This window comes from Desmodus rotundus, chromosome 2, assembly GCF_022682495.2.
Source record: "Desmodus rotundus isolate HL8 chromosome 2, HLdesRot8A.1, whole genome shotgun sequence".
In the NCBI taxonomy this organism is placed as follows: domain Eukaryota; kingdom Metazoa; phylum Chordata; class Mammalia; order Chiroptera; family Phyllostomidae; genus Desmodus; species Desmodus rotundus.
In genome coordinates this window covers 47,785,009-47,803,751 of record NC_071388.1, presented here as the reverse complement: position 1 = coordinate 47,803,751, position 18,743 = coordinate 47,785,009, and the positions used below count along the sequence as shown (strand labels likewise).

Sequence of the window (18,743 nt, the reverse complement as noted above, 5' to 3'; positions counted from 1 at the left end):
TGTTGTCAAACTCAGTACAACAATCAGAATTAACCCCTAAAATTCTACTCTGTGTATCTGTATCAAGTAATGTCAGTTGTCAACATACATCTTCAGGCGGAAACTTTTGATAATTTGTGCAAAACACATAGCACCAAAGCAGACCAAAAGTAGTACCTTTGGAATACCTGAAGTCATGTTCTTTCATCTACCTGTAACTACTTCTGATTGCTTAGCTTCCCCTTCTCTTCCCTTATTGATGTTTAATGCTGACCTCTCACAGACATGTTGAAGTTCAACATCCTTTAGGTGGACTGAGGCTGACTCTCATGCTTCAAGTCCTTGGTCTTTCAGTTGGTGAATATGTGAAAGCCCTGGAGTGTGCCAAGGCCTATCTTCTCCTCCATCCGGATGATGAGGACGTCCTGGACAATGTGGATTACTATGAGAACCTGCTGGGTGACAGCGTGGACCCAGCGTCCATTGAGGCCAGAGAGGTGAGACCAGTGTCCTCAGAAGAAACTGAATTCTGCTACGTGCTCTGGGGAGAGTTAGTAAAAAATACAACCCTGCACTTAAACGTATATAACAGTTTAATAAAGGTTCTAGAACTCCGTTCTTTCAAACTTTAGTAATGCCAGAAGCATATTTTTCTCCTGCGTGCTAGCTTGTAAGACTCTGTTCAGATGGAGATGTTTTTCAGCTCTGAATATGTATTTTTTTGCTTGTTGTCTCTGTGTAATGAAAACTTCCACTCGAACATTTGCCATATCTCTTGGCTGAGATTTAAATGAAAATTTTTCATTTTTGTTCTCTAGGATTTGGCAATGTTTGTGAAGCGTCATAAACTGGAATCACAACTAATACAATCAGCTGCAGCAGGCCTGGGATTTTCATACACTGAACCAGTAAGAGCGAAGAGGGAAAAGAAATGTTTTTTAAAAGAACCATTCAGTGGACTCTTTTTATTTATAATTTTATTACCCAGCCTCATTTGTTGACGATTCTAACCTCCTGCCTTAACAGAAACTGGAGATGTGTGTGAGTGCGTGGCGGGAGGGGGGGGCTGCTGTTTACCAGTATAAGTGGTAAGCTTTAAAAGATTTGGATCGCTGAGATCCAAAGTCAAAAGCAAATATATTTGGATGGAAGAGAAGTATTGTGTACATGATGCATTTGCCTCGGGTTTGTTTTATTTCCTAAATGATGGATGCAACATTTTGCATTTTCTCTTAAACATGTAAAACACTGAAAAGACTTCAAACAGAACAAAATCAATCACAGTCATACAACACGACATGCTGACTTTTCCTTCCTTCTCCGTGCTGCCTTGAAACCTTCCTCATGTGAAGACGTACCTTTGGCAGAACTAGTGCTGTAGTATGTAGATCTTTCTGTTTTGATTTTTATTTCAGAAACCATAAACAACTTTGATACTTCTACAGCTTCTAAAATTATTTTAGCTACATATACATAGTTGATATACGATAAATAAACTCTTCTTCTAATGTTGAACATTTGATTTGCTTTCTCTTATACTTAACACATTAATCACTTTTTCTCTCTTTCAAGCTACACTGTTTGCATAAATTCCCAGGAGTAGGATTACTCTGCCATCAAGGGATATGAGAAGTTTTAAAATTCTTAAAATTGCTTTTCTAAGACAGTTTTCTGCCCCCTTTACTGCTCTTAGCAATACATAAAAGTACCAGTTCACTACACACATCTCAGCAATGAGAAATAACATTTTAAAATCATTAGTATTAATCTTCCCTGGCTGGCGTGGCTCAGTGGCCTGAGAAACAAAGGATTGCTGGTTCGATTCCCAGTCAGGGCACATGCCTGGATTGTAGGTCTGGTCCCTTGTAAGAGGCATGAGAGAAGCAACCACACATTGCTGTTTCTCTCCCTCTCTTTCTCCCTCCCTTCCCCTCTCTCTAAAAATAAATAAATGAAATCTAAAAAATTAATTAAAATGAAATAAAATCTTTAGTTAATATATTACTAGTTAATATATTAATCATATATTAGTTAATATATTAATCATACATCATTTAAAATATGCCACATCATTGCTACTTTATTTTGCATTTCTTTGATGACCAGCAAAAACAAAACTTTCAACATATTATTATAAATTATTTTTCCTCTAATTTGAATTTTCTGGACATATGTTTTGTTCATTTATCTCATGTTCATAAAAAGCACTATTTGCAAAACATCCTATTTGTAACATACTTTAAAAAAAATTTCTGCCTTAGTTATATCATTTTATTGGCACATTTTAGAAATTAAGTTAATTTTAATTTACCAATTCTAGTGTAACATTTCTAATGGTTTTATCTGACTCTACCTAAGATTTTTTTTCAAAACTGCATTTTCCCAAGACACCCCAGAAAAGGCCACTTGGCCACTTTATTGTCCTGTAGAGAAGTTCAGTCAAGCTGGACTTTTCGTTCGTTCGTTTTATTCACAAAACATAAGGAGTTAGACTGAGTGATTTTTAAATGCCCTCCCAATAATAAATTCTAAATCACTTTCTTGGACAAAAGAAGGGGCGTCCAGGATAGTTCCATGCAATTTTTTACAAATCTGTGCATTATCTTGTCTTTTTCAAAATTGTGTCAGCCTTAACCTTTTTTATTATTTTTAAATAAAAAATGTATGTTTATATATTATACAAGTTTCATAACATTATGGGTCTTTTCGGGATTTTAGGGTCATTCTATTTATGTAAGTGATGTTTTAGTGTCAAAACTATTGAGTTTCTTTTTTTAAATTTAAAACAGAATTATTGGATTCGGTATGGAGGACGACAGGATGAGAATAGGTGAGTTCTCCATTCAGAACACCAACTGTTTATTTTTTAAATTTTTTCAAATATATCTCTAACTTTTAAAAATAATTTTCATTTATGGTTGCCAGATATGGGATTGGGGGGATAGGTGAAAAGGGGGAAGGGATTAAAATGTAAAAATTGCCAGTTATAAAAACAGTCATGGGGATGTAAATCCCAGCACAGGGACTGTAGTCAGTAGTGTCACAATAACTACACGTGGTATCAGACGTGTAGCAGATTTATTGGGGGGATAACTTCATTAGTTATGTAAATGTCTAATCACTATGTTGTACACTTGAAATTAATATATTATTGTATGTAAACTGTTTATTATTTAAATTTTTTCTAATCATAATAGGGTTTATTTCTTTTTTATTGTTGTTCAACTGTTTATTTTTAGTGAAAAGAAATGCTAAGAGTCATAACTCTTATAAGGAACTTAGCTCTATGAATAAGCTAAAAGATATAATTCAGAGAGTTCCAAACTGGGAATTAAGAGCTCTGCACCCTGCTCTCAGCTGTTCCTGTTACTTCTGTGTAACCTTGAGCAATTTATTTTCCTCTCTGGGTCTCATGGTTTTTCTCAAATTAAGGAATTGGATCAGGTGATCTCTGAGGAATAAATGCTCTGTAATTCTAAACCATACAAAATTGGATTTTAAAATGCGTTAGTATAATAAAACTATGACATTTTCTTGTTCATGCTGAACTCCCTCACTGTGTTTATTTGAAACAAGAAGCTCAGAAAGCTTTACTGCAAGTTAAAATATTAGGTGTCACTAACTCAATTAAAAAATGAAGATAATGTGTATTTTGAAATGATAGAAGTCAAGAATCGATTTACATATTATGAGCAGTTCAAGGAATCATAGCATGTTGGGGTTGAATGCCCGAGATCGCATGGACTGGCCTATTCATTTTCAAGTTCTAAAGCTGAGGGCCTGATGGGGCAAAGGACCCTCTTAGAGTCCCACACCATGAGGGACTGGCACATCCGGATCTTCTTACTCAGAATCTCGTGGTCTTTCACTGGACTTCAGGGACGCAACCTCAGGGTGGCCTAGAATTATTGTAAGAGATCCAAGAATGCATAAGCACATTTGGATGTGTTCAATCGGTGTATCTTTTAATATACATATACAAAACATATAATATGCATATACAAAAACATATACATACACAAAACATACAATGTAACACTATGAGCATAACACAGATGCACATGATAGTTGTTTCCTACTCTGTTGTGATTCAAGGTCTAAAATTAAAGGGGTTAAGTTATGGATACAATTAGCTGTAATAAAGGTTGCTAAGAAGATTTAGAGAAGTAAAATAGAGCATGCTCGTTGAAAAAATGGAAAAGAACTTCATGGAGGCAGTAACATTAAATTTGATTTGTAGATAAGTGTACTTCTGTACAATGAAAATATAAAATGTGGAGTCATAGTCTATCTGGATAAGGTATGCTCTGCCTTTGAATGTTTTATTCAATGGGAAATTGCTATTTCAACTTATTTGAATGACTAGGGTCCCTTCAGGAGTAAACGTGGAGGGGGCAGAAGTTCATGGATTGTCAATGGGGAAAAAGTCATCACTCAAGATAGACCGAGACCTAAGAGAGGGTAAGTATCTGTGCACTTTTACTCTAAGAAGGAGGGTGAGGATAGGATAGGACTTGACCAGTTCTTACTCAGGTCTAGGCAGAACCCACTTTCTCTGGGAAATAAAGAAAAGGACTAAGCTACTACAGTTAACAGAATTCTGAAAGCAAGGCTTAAAAACAAGAATATCTCAGGTTTGTGTATCATCACCGTTGGTTCCCAAGAAAAGGACTTCTGTTTCCCACAGGAGTCTCGTGAGCCGGGCAGGGATGGTACGGTCATCCCATTCTCAGTTGAGTACCTGAGGCTTAGAGAGGTCACATGGCTTACTTCTCTCACATAGCAAGTGAGTAGAGGTAGATAGTATGGAATACAATGTGTATCAGAGGCACTTGAAGAGACCATTGTGTGGGATATTGGATTAGTTAATCTAAGATGCTCCAGGCACGTATGTCTGAACAAAGCTAGGAGAGAAAAGTAGAATTTAGGTCTCGAATTGATAGAGATGTAGAGGGAGCCATTCTAATGGATAAAAACAAATGGAATAAAGGCATAAAGACAGAGCAGAGTATCATAGGCCTACTTAAGTAAGATCAAAATTAGTGGAGACAAAAGTAGTTTTTAAATAAATCCAAGTATTTGTTATAGTAATGAATTATTAGCAATAGTAGTACTGATTGCATAATAATCCTTAACAATTATTATTTCTATGTTTGATAATTTTTCAAGCAAATTTCCTTTTTTAATTATTTAAAAAATTTTACATTGAGTATTGTTTTGTGTTAGTTTCAGGCGTACAGCACAGTGGTTAGAGGATCAAGCACCCTGCGACACAGTCCCTTTTAATACTGGCGTCATGTCCCGTGAGAAAAGTGCCCCCACTTCCCAGGCAGGAACAATGAGGCTCACAGAGATTCAGTGACTTGTCCAGAGTCTCACAGCTCATCATGGGTCGAGCAGCCATTTAAACCCAGGCGTTTGAATACAAACCCCATGTTGTCTTTACCTGATGATGGGCCATTGAAGCGTCTAGATATTCAAAATGTACCCGATTGATTAAATAATTGCAAACTCAGAAAGAGGTTTTCAAAAACCTGCATTGAGAAAAAGTACAGTACTCCTTTCCCAAACAAGAAGCTTGTCAGCACATTCTTCTAGCTGATTTGAAAACTACTTGCTCTCTACAGTTCATATTTCCCAGCCCTTTCCTTCCTTAGCTTCCAAGTCAGTGGAGGCAGTAAACAGGATAATATGCTCATCTAATTTAACCTGGACCTTAATGTGTAGCTACGATGCCCAAGCTGTTTCACAAGTGCCAGAGAGCTTCATGGTCAGCCAGAGTTCGTGTTGCTTTTTAAGCCGAGAAATCACCCAGGAAATACGTGACAATAAGCCAGAACGTTGTTGTAAAGGTTTGGGAAACTCCAGGAAAGGTGCCAAATGTCAGAGCATTGTTTTTTTCTCTGGCTACCAAAAAATCTGATGTCCAGTGACTGACTAAGAAGATTAATGGGAAGAGTTGAAAAGATTACACAGGATGGAAAAAGGTTACCGATTGGCAGATTACCAAATTCTATCATTTCTGCAGAGTTTACTTAGTTTAATTAGGCTAATGGATCTTAGGATGTTCTCTGGGAATCCACTGGAAAGCTTTCTGTCCTGTCACTGGAGACTTAAATCGTGTCTAAATTAAGAACAGTGGTAGACAGAGGCAGAGTTTCTAATCAGGAAACACTTTCCTATCTTAGGCTGAAAGCAGATGTCACGGAGACAACAAAGGATGCTTGGCTCACAGAGCAGAATGTATTCCAGCTTTTCTTATTTTCCACAAAGAGGTGGTCATCTGCTCTGGTTACCTAACAGTAGTTAGTCATATTCATATTGGATGGCTCCCAAGTATTAACATGGGAGTGGCCCAGGGTGACTCCAGTCCACGGAACATACATGTCTACTTCCAGAAAAAACAAAAACAAAAACAAAAACAATCTGTCACTTATCCATTCTCCTTTCAGCCATTAACTTTCCAAAGGTCCTGCTCCACAAAAATCCCAGAGCTACCAGAGGCTCACTGGACACTCTAGTTATCACTAGAGACTCAGTCTCCCAGGGCCCTATTCCCGTCATCTGTAAAACAATGACAAACAATGGCAGCAACTGTTGGAAAAGATGAGTGTGAAAAGCCTTTTGTAAACTTTAAAGGTTTGTGCTCATAGAAGGGCTTGTGAGTCAATATATGAGTCATGACCTCATGCCATTGCAATATTTACAACAAAATGACTTTCTAGCTGTGAGCCACACACAATAAGCACAAGGAGTATTTTCCTAGAGGATCCCTCTCTATTGCAACTGGAGAGTCAGAGCCAGGCGCATACTTTATGAATGAGAAAAGAATTAAGTTGTGTAACCAAATCTCCTTGGGCTGTGGTTAAGGGTTGGCTGAAGCTGTCAGATCAGGCCCCAGGAACCACAACTTATTGGACTACACTTTTATTTTTATTTCAATGCTTTTCTCGGTCTGGTGTGCTACTGGTCATTTGTAAGTCGGTCAGTTTGTAGTTTTGAGTGGCAGGGTTTGTTTTTCCTCCTTCCTCCCTGCCCCCCGGTTTTGGTTAGTGAGTGGGTGGTTAGTTGTTTTTTGTTAAAAGTGTGTGTGGGAAATCTCTGTATAAAACTGCGTAATGGTAACTGTGTCAGCTACGTGAAGGCCAGATTTCTAGTCTAGACTCTGCCTGAACCTGTCAGGGTTTAGGCATTTAATACTCTATCTGTACAAAGAAAGTCATATGAAGGTGTGCCCAGAGAGCAGAGTAGGACAAACATCCCAAAAGCAAGACCGCAGAGTTAGGCAGTGGGGGAAAGAAGAGCAGGAGGGAAGGGAGCTGGGTGACTTGGGTGGGACTATCCTGATGGTGTGCCTTCGCTACCTGTATTTCCCGGTGAAGGCGTGGCTCTCAGACCCTTGATGCTGAGATGTTTACGTCGTGCCTGGGGACACAGACCTGTGGTCAAGTAATTGCATGTGGTGGTATAGCAGCGGTAAGAATCAACCGCTGTAGGGAAGAATGGGTCCAGTTGTTGAGAGAATTCTGGGAAGTCTTCCCGGAGGAGAATCCTGTGAGATGCCCAGTCTGCTTTGCAGGATCATCACTGGAATCAAATAAAAAGATAGTTTATCAAACCCAAGATACTGCACAAATGTAATATATTATCATGATGTTTTGGAAAAACCTGGTAGTCAGACCAACAGCTGCCTTTTTCCTGAATCCGTGTTGTGTTTATCAAATTCCAAATTTGTCATTTGCCTTAGCATTCCTAAATATTTATGAGGAGACAGACTCTCCTGAAGTGCCCATTGCAAGCTGTTGGGTGTTCTGTGCTTATTTCCTTTGGGACACAGGTAACAGAGAAGACAATGTGCTCTGTCCCTTCAGGTGGCCCTCTGCTCTATGAGAACATCACGTTCGTCTACAACTCGGAGCAGCTGAATGGGACGCAGAGGGTTCTCCTGGATAACGTCCTGTCAGAAGAACAGTGCCGGGAGCTGCACAGTGTGGCCAGTGTGAGGACCGGGGAGGGCGGGGGCCTGGCTGTGCTGGTCTGGTGTGGGCTTGGAGCCAGAGAGCCAGGCCTGGAATGTCACTTTCTTTAGGAGAAGGACACTGGTTGCGGAGGCACTTTTGTAGCCTTTGGTTCGAGATGACCTTAGTTTTTTCCAGATCTGGATCCAGCTAGTGGATCTGAAATAGTGGCTTCATTTCTAGGACAGCAACTGTCCAGCATGTGCCCTACCTACCATATAAAGTTGCTGAGAAAGTCCCAGTACTTTAATCAGTAATAAGCAATGTATATCTACAAAAGTGGTGGTATTTTATAGTAAAAATTAAATAACTATACCCTTTTGACTGGAAAAATGAATGATACCAGGTCCTAGAACAAAATGGGGGTGGTTCTGAGTATCGACTTTGGTTCTTAGCTTTCTGGCAACCGAGGCAGAGAGGGAGACCTCGTGAGTCTGTAGTTGTCACTACGAAAATATCTTGTATTGTGCTTCCAGGGAATCATGCTTGTTGGTGATGGATACAGAGGAAAAACTTCACCCCACACACCCAATGAGAAGTTTGAAGGCGCAACTGTCCTGAAAGCACTCAAAGTAAAGTCTCACTGGGTTTGGGGTTCAGGTTCCAAAGTGCCAGTCCAGGACTTTCTGTGAATGGCAGACCCAAGAAAGAGCAGAGCTCAGAATATAGTTTTCCCTGGAGCTCCGGTGGCGTAATCGGTTAGCCTGTGGTGCTGATAAGAATATAGTTTTATCAGGACAGTTGAAAGGGTCACATACGAAATGGCACCTGCATTGTTTTTAATTCTTCCTTCATTCCTCCATTCGGTCATCGATTCATCACATTTAATGTTTCCTAAATTCGTACCTGGGCAATAACATGTAGCTCTTGCCCTGTCACCCCCTTCTCAAGGAGCTCATGGTCCATGGTGAAAACATACCCTAAAAAGTAATTATTCTGTATTGCAAGCAGTGTAGTTAGAGAGGAATGAGGACAGGGCTATGAGAGAAAAGAGTGATTAGCTTTTCAGGTTCTCTCAGTGATTAGGAAGGCTTATTCCAATGGTTCATTTTCCTAAGCATGTAGTAGTATTCCCACCAGTCAATACCGACATGACCATTGTATATTGGCGTAGTGAAACCTAGCATCTGTTTTTCTCAAGCTCCCCAATCAAACCTATTGTGGCTAATGTTCTCCTTTTTCTTCAGTTTGGTTATGAAGGCCGAGTCCCACTGAAGAGCGCCCGTCTGTTTTATGACATCAGCGAGAAGGCTCGGAAGATTGTAGAGTCCTATTTCATGCTGAATTCAACCCTGTATTTTTCCTATACACACCTGGTCTGCCGAACAGCCTTGTCTGGTGAGATTTCAGAGTCTGAACTTGTTCCCTTCTATCCGCAGGGAAATAAGAAAGAAAGCAAAGCTCTATTACGTGACAGACAAATGGTTTAGAAGAGTTCTACGTTTCTACAACAAGAGAAACTTACTCTTATTTTCCCTTCCCTCCTGTGTTTCATTTTCACTCCTAAATACCATCAGTCTGCCTAGTTTCCCTTTCAGATCAATTTCTACTTTCTAAAGTTACACAGAAAAATGCTTTTCTGCCTTAGGGCACTAGGAACCTGGGACTTGCAGTGTCCTCTTCCACCCACAGCATCCAGTGGTAATGGAGAAGGAATAGTTGAAATAAATGTTCTTAAAAAGCCAGAGACCTGCCCCCGTTACTCCCTGCTGTCATCATTTCTTCCCTAGATCTTCTCTTCTCTACCCTCCTGACTAGGAGGGGACAGATAATGTCACAGGGAGGGACTTTGACACTTGGGAAAGTCTCAGCTAACTCAGACCTAATTTTTTTTTACATTTTCATTTCATCCTGCTATTACTGCTCCACATGAACTACAACCCATGAAATGCATGGAATGTCTATATGTCTATTTGTATCAGTAACTTTTATAGCTGAAGCAGCAGGTGTGGCTTGCTCACAGTTTTACAACAAGCTCATAGCAAAGTGGGGCCGGAGTCTCTTGACTGCTTGCCCAGGGTCCTTTCATCTGTTTTGCTGGGCTTTCTGTCTCCTCCAATTTGCAACGGCACAAGGGCTGCTGTTGGAGGTCAGTGCCCTCCTTCTCTCACTCTCCCCTGTCCCTGTCCTGGCAGGTCAACAGGATAGAAGAAATGACCTCAGTCACCCCATCCATGCTGACAATTGCCTGTTGGATCCAGAGGCCAATGAATGCTGGAAGGAGCCTCCTGCTTACACGTTCCGGGACTATAGGTACAGCCCGCACCTGCTTCAATGCCAGGCTCTTGCCCAACAGTTATCAAAAACCCTTGGACTATAGAAAGCAGACCTTTTTGCTTGTTACCACATTCATCTCTACAAAGCAGAGATTCTCAAATGATCTTCTGAAGCCGCTGTCACAACTGAGAAGTGACTTCATCATCTCATATTTTTATCTTAAAAATCCATGCGTGTTTTTTGTCTCCTATTCCACAAAATGTCCATTTTGTTTTAATGTAAAGTTTTTATATATACTTTTTATGATCACTTAGCTTTGACTAAAACATATCTTTTACACATAGGAATCTTACCACATCACTTATCTATGTCTGCATTTTATACACTAGGAACTGGAAACTCAGGAGGGAAAGTGTTTTCTCTGATTGAACGATATTTGAGTGTGTAAAGGGAAGAGTCAGGAGTCTGAGTCGGCAGGTGTAGATGATAGTGTGTGATAAGTATTCCGGCTCCCTCTATACAGAAACAGTTATTGAGCGCCCCCTATCTGCAAGGCTAGGCTACACCCCTTGGATCTCTGCAGCTAGTTAGGGAAAAAATACATTGCTTAGTTATTTGTATGACGGGGAAGAAGAGAGTTGTAAGTAGTGGGGGCAAGTTCAAAGGGCTACATTAAACCCAGTTAGGTATTCTTCGAAGGAAGTCAAGTGCAAAATAAGCTGTAAACTATTATTAAAAATGTAACATAAGAGAAATAAATACTTCAAGAATATGATCCAAACTGTATGTGATCTTACTCTTGAGGGTTAGGGGGACGCTTATTTCAAGGTCTAGTTCAAAGGAAACTTACTGATCATGCTGGTCAGTTCATCACCAGTCTTCAGTGTTCTGTGGTCATTTGCTGTCACCATGTGAGAGTACAAATAAGTCCCCATTCTTCTTACAGTGCTCTGCTGTACATGAATGACGACTTCGAAGGAGGGGAATTCATATTCACTGAAATGGATGCCAAGACTGTGACTGTACGTAAACCTACTCTTGCACATTTATTTAGTATCTGTTATCTCAGTCTTGCCACTTTCTAAGGACTGAGACTGTCGGATTTCAAATATTCCTGGGCTCGAGAATTCAAGAGGTGCAAAGAGCCTCAGTAAATTTATACATCATAAAAGGGAAGAAGTGAAACCACCAATAAAAATCTCTTAAATCATCTTAAAGATGGGTAAATTAAAGACCAGAAGTATTAAGCGTTCGCTAATCCTCCTATAGCTAGTTCAGTTAGACTTGGAACTAGAACCTAAGTCTTCTGACTGTGTGTCAGATAATCTGGTGGAAACATAAAAACACTAATCCCTAAGCCACCGAGCCCTAGGACAAGTCAAACGACTCTGCAGAGTGGCTTTCAAGTCACCTAGGATTGCACATGTTTGGATTGGTCCTTGGCCTCCAGACCTCTCGTTCTCAAAGTTAGCATGTATGTGTTCATGTGTGTGCATGTGTGTATGTAGATGTGTGTGAATGTGTGGGTGTGTGTGCATGATTGTGACTGCAAGTGAGACCCTGAAAATAGTTATGTACACATTCACATACACGTAAGTTCGTGTGTGTGTGTTCACATGACATGTTTTGGATGAGATTCTAAACATAGCTTCATAGGTAAAAATCAAAAGTTAAATTCAGCCACCATCTTTCTAAGCAAACTGGTGCCTTTGGAAACCAGCCTGTGGAGCATCCTCTGGTCTTTAATCCAAAGGGGATACTTAGGGTAGAAAGGCAGGTTTTCCTGTGGAGGAGATAATCGAATCCTAAATAGATTAGGAGATACCTCTTTCCTCCATACAAAATCTAAATAGTTGGGAGATGCATGTAATAAACTTCAAGATTTTGTATTATAGAAGCTATTTCCACAACATTTTCTTAGTGTCCTGGTTTTCTCCTTATATTTTTGCATCTTTTCTTAACAGTGAAATAGCCATATGTTATTCATGACATACCACTGGAATGTAAGCAGATGATATTCAAAAACTCTATGTTACTATAGAAGAGGAGACATATGGAGATTCTGATTAAAATTGTTATAATGAAGAAAAAACATTCTATACATTTTAATACAACAGTGTGTATTTAAAACGCTATGATGCCTATACGTTTTGGTAAAAACCTTAAATACTAACATGGGAGTAGTTAGATTAAGACTGGTGGCGTGGGTTGGAATTTAAAGTCGCTATACAAAATATATTCACTTTTCAAAGAAGAGCCTCTGGGCAGAAAGGATTTGATTTCTGAGCTCTGCTAACACGGAAACTGAGATTCAAAAATGCTTGCGTCTTGGCTCAGTGGGAAATTCAGACAGGTGCTTAAAAATATTTCTTTGCTTCTACTCCACCTAGTGGCCAAATTTGGAAATGCTCAGTGTTTGAAAGTAATTGATGCCTGGAATACTATGTATGAAGCAATCAATAATTCACAAATGTTGAGTGCGAGTTAACTGGAATTCTTTTTCTTGTATTGAGGGATTTTATTTTTATATTTAAAAGATTGTTATTGGATTTATTGGGGTTATATTGGTTTAAAAATTATATAGGCTTCTCGTGTGTACAATTCTATAATACATCATCTGTATATTGTATTGTGTGTTCACCACCCCAAGTCAGGTCTCGTTCCATCACCATTTATCCCCCCTTTATCCTCTTCTACAGTCCCCAACCCCCATCCCTAATCACCACACTGTTTTTATTCAGAAGCTCCAAGTTGGGAGATTTACTTTCCCAGATTATTTCTATTTCTGATTAATTTATGTGGTAGTGTTCTCAGGGCACTGTTTGGATAATGAAATTCCTAGGTAACTAGTCTCCATGACAAAGAGAAAGGGGTAGTTTTCCTTTTCAGCATTCCCTTCTTTGACTCTGGAGGGACAGAGGAAGCAGGGGAAGAGCCCAGTCTGAGGCTACATAAGGAGGTAAAATCTTCCAGATCCTTTGTTTCTGAAAAATCTGGAAATTATTTAATTAACTGAACAGTTACATTTATTCAAGAAAAGTGTAACACAAAGGCTTATCTGATGTTTCATCATCCATTGGACGAAAAGCACACTTGGAAGCTCCATGGATTATTTCAACAGCAGCATTTATTTGTGAAACATGGGTATTTAGGGATTTGGGTTTCTCTGTGCAAGTTTCCAAAAGATAAAATGTAATGAGTTCCATTTGCTTCATGAAAAATTAAAATCACTGTGGAGCTGTGTTCGTGAGCGTGTCATCTGTCTGCATCAGAGGACAGATTTCCTGTCGAAGCCACGTCAGCAGTGGGGCTTGTTCCCGCCTCCTCGCACCTGATAGGTAACAGGGGAGGCCGTCTGTAGGGTCAGATTAGTCCTACGGGCCCTGATTGATTAGACACCTGTAATCAATTGCACCCACTTCAAGCAGTTGATAGCTTCTTTTCCTACACTTTTCCAAAGGTCTTCACATGTGAAAACGCTTTCCATTCTTCCAGTTTCATCCATCGTGCCCCTGCCCTTTCTTTAGTGTTGTCAGGTGCTGTTGCCATGGTTCAGTAATCACACAGAAGCGACCGCACCAGCGTGTGGCTGAGTCCCGACCAGCACCAGGGAACGAGCAGCAAGAAAACTTGAAACGAGTTCCTAAAGCCATGTGCACAGGAAGGCTTTCCCATCCTATGTCGTATGTGTCAATTATTGTTCATCTTTTTGCTGTTTTATGTGGAATGCACAGCAAAGTCCTTTGTTAGAAAGGCTAAGTCAGATTGATATGGAGGCCACCAGGAACTACTGAACTCCCTACGTTTACATCAGAAAAGTCCCCTCAGTGAAGCTACTAAACAAAAGCAACTCTCTAGTGACAACTCACTCCTCCTCAGTTACTGTGAATAGAAGAATAACCAGGAACTGACTTATCTGCTCTTTCCTTTAACACACACACACACACACACACACACACACTCACACCTGCCTGGGTCTCAGACTTTTTGATTCCTCCACCTACTTTCAATTCCAGCCTTCCACATGTCGGTCACACAGCCTGGGAGTACTTATGCTAAGAGGCAGCCAAGGACTTCAGGCAACTTCCCGAATATTTTTCCTGAGACTGTCTTTGAAAATACTTAGCCTTCCCATTTTATGGTAAAGGAAACCAAGGCGTCTTCTAAAGGGCATCTAAATCGATTCAGAAACTAGCTAGTTAGAATGGGCCCATATTACCAAAAAGGATGGTTGGTACCACTTTTTTGCTTTTACTTTTCCAAGCTCTACTATGGAATGAGTCAAGTGTCTGTTTCCCAAGAAAGGAAAATTTACTTACATTTAGACATTTCTTTTAACATGTAACCAAGGCCCACATCCGTTCCAACTTGAGCTTGCTCGATTTGGAAAGTCTGCTTGTTTGATCTAATGTCCTGGCTCAGGGCCGCCCCAGCCACATCTCTTCCCTCCTATCCTCCTCTACCTAAACGTTCCTGAACAGCTCCACCTGAATGATGCGCAAGTTTGGGAGGACTGTCAATCATTTCAGAGCCCTGGACACCATGCAGTTGGGTCACCCCAAGAGGCAGTGTGTTCTCAGGACTGGAGGTGTTAAAGCATTGGCTAAAAATCACTGGGCAGGAATATTATAACAGGAATTCAATGGTCATATGGGATTAGACTTGACTTTTAAAAATCTTTGTATTATGAAAAGTTCATAAACCCTGAATATATGTTTAAGGAATTAGAAAGGGTACATACACCTGTGGAACCAAAATCTGGATCAATAATAAAAATTTTCCAGCACTCTAGGTGTCCACTTAATTTGTTTTTGTCACTCACGGATAGTGAACGCACATCTACGCAGGCCAGATGCCGTGTTAGTGCCAAAGTCGGAGAAGTAAAGTAGAGGGGAGAGCCTTGGCTTCGTGGGGTAGGCAGCTACCAACGCAGCATGTATTGAGCAGCCACTTCCTGCCACGACTGTGCCAGTCATTTTACCTGGATAATGTCATGATCTGAGTTAGATGTTATTTTGACTTTAATTTTGTTTTCCAGATGAGGGTATGGAAATAATCTATGTCTTCTTCAACCTCAGGATTCCATTATTCGTTGATTCAAAATTTGACCCAAATAATCCTGCAGAAGGATAAAGAATGGGGGTTGTAGAGATGCTTGTGACATAGGAATTGAGAGTCTTAATTTTCACTTTTTTCTCAGGCCTCCATCAAACCAAAGTGTGGACGAATGATCAGCTTCTCATCTGGAGGCGAGAACCCGCATGGGGTGAAGGCAGTCACCAGAGGCCAGAGGTGTGCCGTGGCCCTGTGGTTTACCCTGGACCCACTTTACAGAGAACTGGTGAGTTTCTGGCCCACCCAGAAAGCCAATTAGATGCCCCACAGACCCGCTTCATAAACTGATTTATCTGAAAAGTCCTATTACGTTGATTCATAATGCTTCATAGATCATGGAAAACAAACGGACAAAAAACATTTTATAGCTTTTATAGAACCCTTTCTCTCTTGTTTCTGACACTGTTTTTTACTCAAGAACAAATAAATTTCCTGATATCTAATGTTTGTAGTGTGAGGATGTGGGAGAGAAGAGGGACTATGAAGGCAATTCTTAATCACATGGGCTCTAACAAGGGAATGTTTGCAGAAGTCAATACTTGAGTAGTAGTTGGCGGTCCTTAATTAGCCTTGACCTTTATTAAAAAACTGTAGCATCAGGAGAAAGGAACCACTTTCTATGGGTTACTAGGAAGAATTATTTGTTTTCTCAACAAATCATTAAAAGCAGCACTAATTTATGAAACATGTACAAAAGATCAGGGAACCTGAAAATTCATTATTATGTATTACGATTAAATTAAATCTTAAGTAGTAACATAGTGTTCTGATTATATGGGAAGTAGCTGAGGACAATTTAGCCTGAATAGGAGACCATGATCTTGCCCTTGGGTAGAGGTTACAGTCTCTACCTGTGAGGCTGCAGAGGAGTGGATTAAGACCGAAGGATAGAATTCCCTAGAAGAAAAATTGGGGCTCAACATCAAGAATAACTTATCAATCATCACTACTGTTTGGTGGAATTGTCTGCTTTGGAAGTAGTGAGCTCTTCGTCACTACTGGCTCCAGTCAAAGGCTCAGCAAGTGCTTGGCATGGAATGCAAAAATCAAAGTGGAAACTTCATAGCAAGGCCTCAACTGGATAACTTGAAAGTCTCCTCCAGCCCCAAGTGTTGATGAAGCTAAGGAATTCTAGTCTTTAAAATGACACTCCATCCAGTTTTCCTCTTTGGATTCCTAAATTCCTGAATCGAATTGGATTAGAAACTGTTTAAAATTAATCCAGGTTCTCATATACTTTTACCATCAAACCTAACTCACACATCCCCTGAGCATTCTTTCCTACAATTACCAAATGTTTGCAGCAGAGCCCCTGCTGTGCCTGGGAAACTCTGCTAGGCAGGCCCGGGGGTTGCGGGGAACAAAGCGTCGTCCCTGACCAGGAGGCGCTCCCAGAGTCCACAAGGAAATGGACGGTGAGAAGACGGCAGTGTAAGTTCTGTTCCAGAATCAAAAAAGGCATATCAAAGCACGGTCCTAAAAGAGAAGATGACAGCGAGGCCCAGAAAGAGGAAGAAAAGGTCCTGACTGAAGGAGCAGAGCACAGAGACTTCTGAGAACTGCTGAGAGTCCCAAGCAATCTCCTTCATCTGTAACTCCTTGCTTTCCTGTGCTTCTCCACGTCCGATGCCCCCACAGCACTCTGTACTAAGGAACCTAGATAACTGAGCAGACAGTGAAGACAACTGGTTAAAAAATCGCCTTGCTATTTTCTTGTAGTGTTCAATGCCACAAAGGGTTAATCTGTTTATTACTTAGTACCTTAACCCTCTCTTCCAATATACTTTCTACCAAAATAAACGAACACAAAAAAAGTTCTCTTTCCTCCCTTAACCAGTAAACATCAGTGCAAACGCCCCTCCTCTGAAGGACAAGTACTGGGAATTGTCTCCAGGCTGGGCAGTAGCGACATCTAGTGGTCAGAGACCAAAATGACCAGAGACTCACAACTGCTACTAGAAAATTCAGCCTGCGATGTGATTCCCAGACTTTGATCCACATGGAATCACCTGGGGAACTTTCCAAACCACTGACACCAGGCTCCCGCCCCCAGACATTCTGGTTTAATTGATATGGGGTGTGGCCTGGGCATTGGGAGTTTTCAAAGTTCTCCAGGTGATTCTAATGTTCAGCAAAGTTAGAAAGTCCCCAAATTAGCTGCCTCTTCTCGGTTTGAATCCCTGAGCAAACAAAGTCAACCTATGAATAAATCAGCAGAGCTGGCAATTTCCATGCGTGTTATAGGTTATTTTAAAGGCATTTAAAATTCTTAAGGAGTATTTCACACCATAAACTCTTAAAGGTGCCCAATATTGGGAGCTTCAGTCCCTTGCATATGGAGTTCCAGCTCTTGAACTTCTTTCCCTTCAGGCGAGACCAGCTGCAGGGGTCTGTGGCGGTCCAGGGGGGAAGTTTTGTGTGAACATCAGTTTGTTAGGCAGGCATTGTACACGGACATTACAACAGCAATTCAGATTTCTGTTGTTTAGTATAATTGGTCCTTCTAGTTGTCTTTAGATCAACATCATTTTCCATTGCAAGCACTTGAATAAAAGGGGCTTTGTTTTCAAGTTGCAAAATAGTTATTTTCATAGCATACTGTGTGAGGCATTGTGCCGGGGACTACCTGTAGGGGATAAGAACCAGGTAAGACATAACCCCTCTTTTCAAGGAGCTTAAAGTCAAAGTGGAGTGTTAAGCCAGACACCTGAGTAATTAAAACACAAGGCATAGTTTGGTAAGAACTCTTAGAGGCAAAGGCATGGTGTGTAGCGGGTATAAACAGGAAACTCGGAAAGGCTTTATGGAGGAGATGAGGTTTGACATGAGTCTCAGAGGATGAGCACAGCTTCCTTAGGGAGAGAGAGTGTAGACAGAGCACGTCCTTTGTTCACTTTACACTCATCCATCACATAGAATGGAGGCCTTGCTCAATGTCAACAGCTTTTCTGCCCACTGGAAATACAGCCGTGACCGAAAATGACAGGATGCCCTGTGTGCATGGCACTCTCCTTCTAGTGGAAGAAGACAGACAACAAATAAGTAAAAGTAAATAATTGAGAGTCTCAGATAGTGAGAGGTGGTGTGTGGGCAAGAGGAGAAGGGAACTGGTGGGAGAGTGTGAAGGAAGGCGAGGCGCACTGAGGGCCCTCCGGACTGGAGACACTGGAGTTGCCACCTGAATGACAAGAAGTCAAGCCCTATGTACAATAAAGGCCTCGGGAAGAGAATTCTAGGCAGAGAACATGTGAGAAAGGCCCAGGGACAGGAGGGAGCTTTAGGGCGGTCAGGAAACAGAGGAAGCCAGTGTGGCTGAAACGTATTGAGCAAGCTGGAGAGTAGTGTGAAAGGAGGCAGAGTTCAGACCCCACAGGCCGGCTAGGGAACGTGAACTGTACTCTAACTGAGCGTGTG

General features: G+C 40.8%; 1 protein-coding gene across 1 annotated transcript in view; it reads left to right on the top strand.

Annotated features, from left to right (window-relative positions):
• P3H2 (prolyl 3-hydroxylase 2) overlaps positions 1-18,743 on the top strand; it is a 147,231-nt gene that overhangs the window by 126,197 nt on the left and 2,291 nt on the right. Inside the window, exons 5-14 of the mRNA XM_045192071.3 lie at positions 334-476; positions 798-887; positions 2,769-2,809; positions 4,346-4,440; positions 7,851-7,978; positions 8,474-8,569; positions 9,185-9,335; positions 10,133-10,250; positions 11,161-11,236; positions 15,415-15,555. Coding sequence (XP_045048006.2) covers positions 334-476; positions 798-887; positions 2,769-2,809; positions 4,346-4,440; positions 7,851-7,978; positions 8,474-8,569; positions 9,185-9,335; positions 10,133-10,250; positions 11,161-11,236; positions 15,415-15,555 — 1,079 coding nt within the window. The remainder of the gene's footprint in view (positions 1-333; positions 477-797; positions 888-2,768; positions 2,810-4,345; positions 4,441-7,850; positions 7,979-8,473; positions 8,570-9,184; positions 9,336-10,132; positions 10,251-11,160; positions 11,237-15,414; positions 15,556-18,743) is intronic.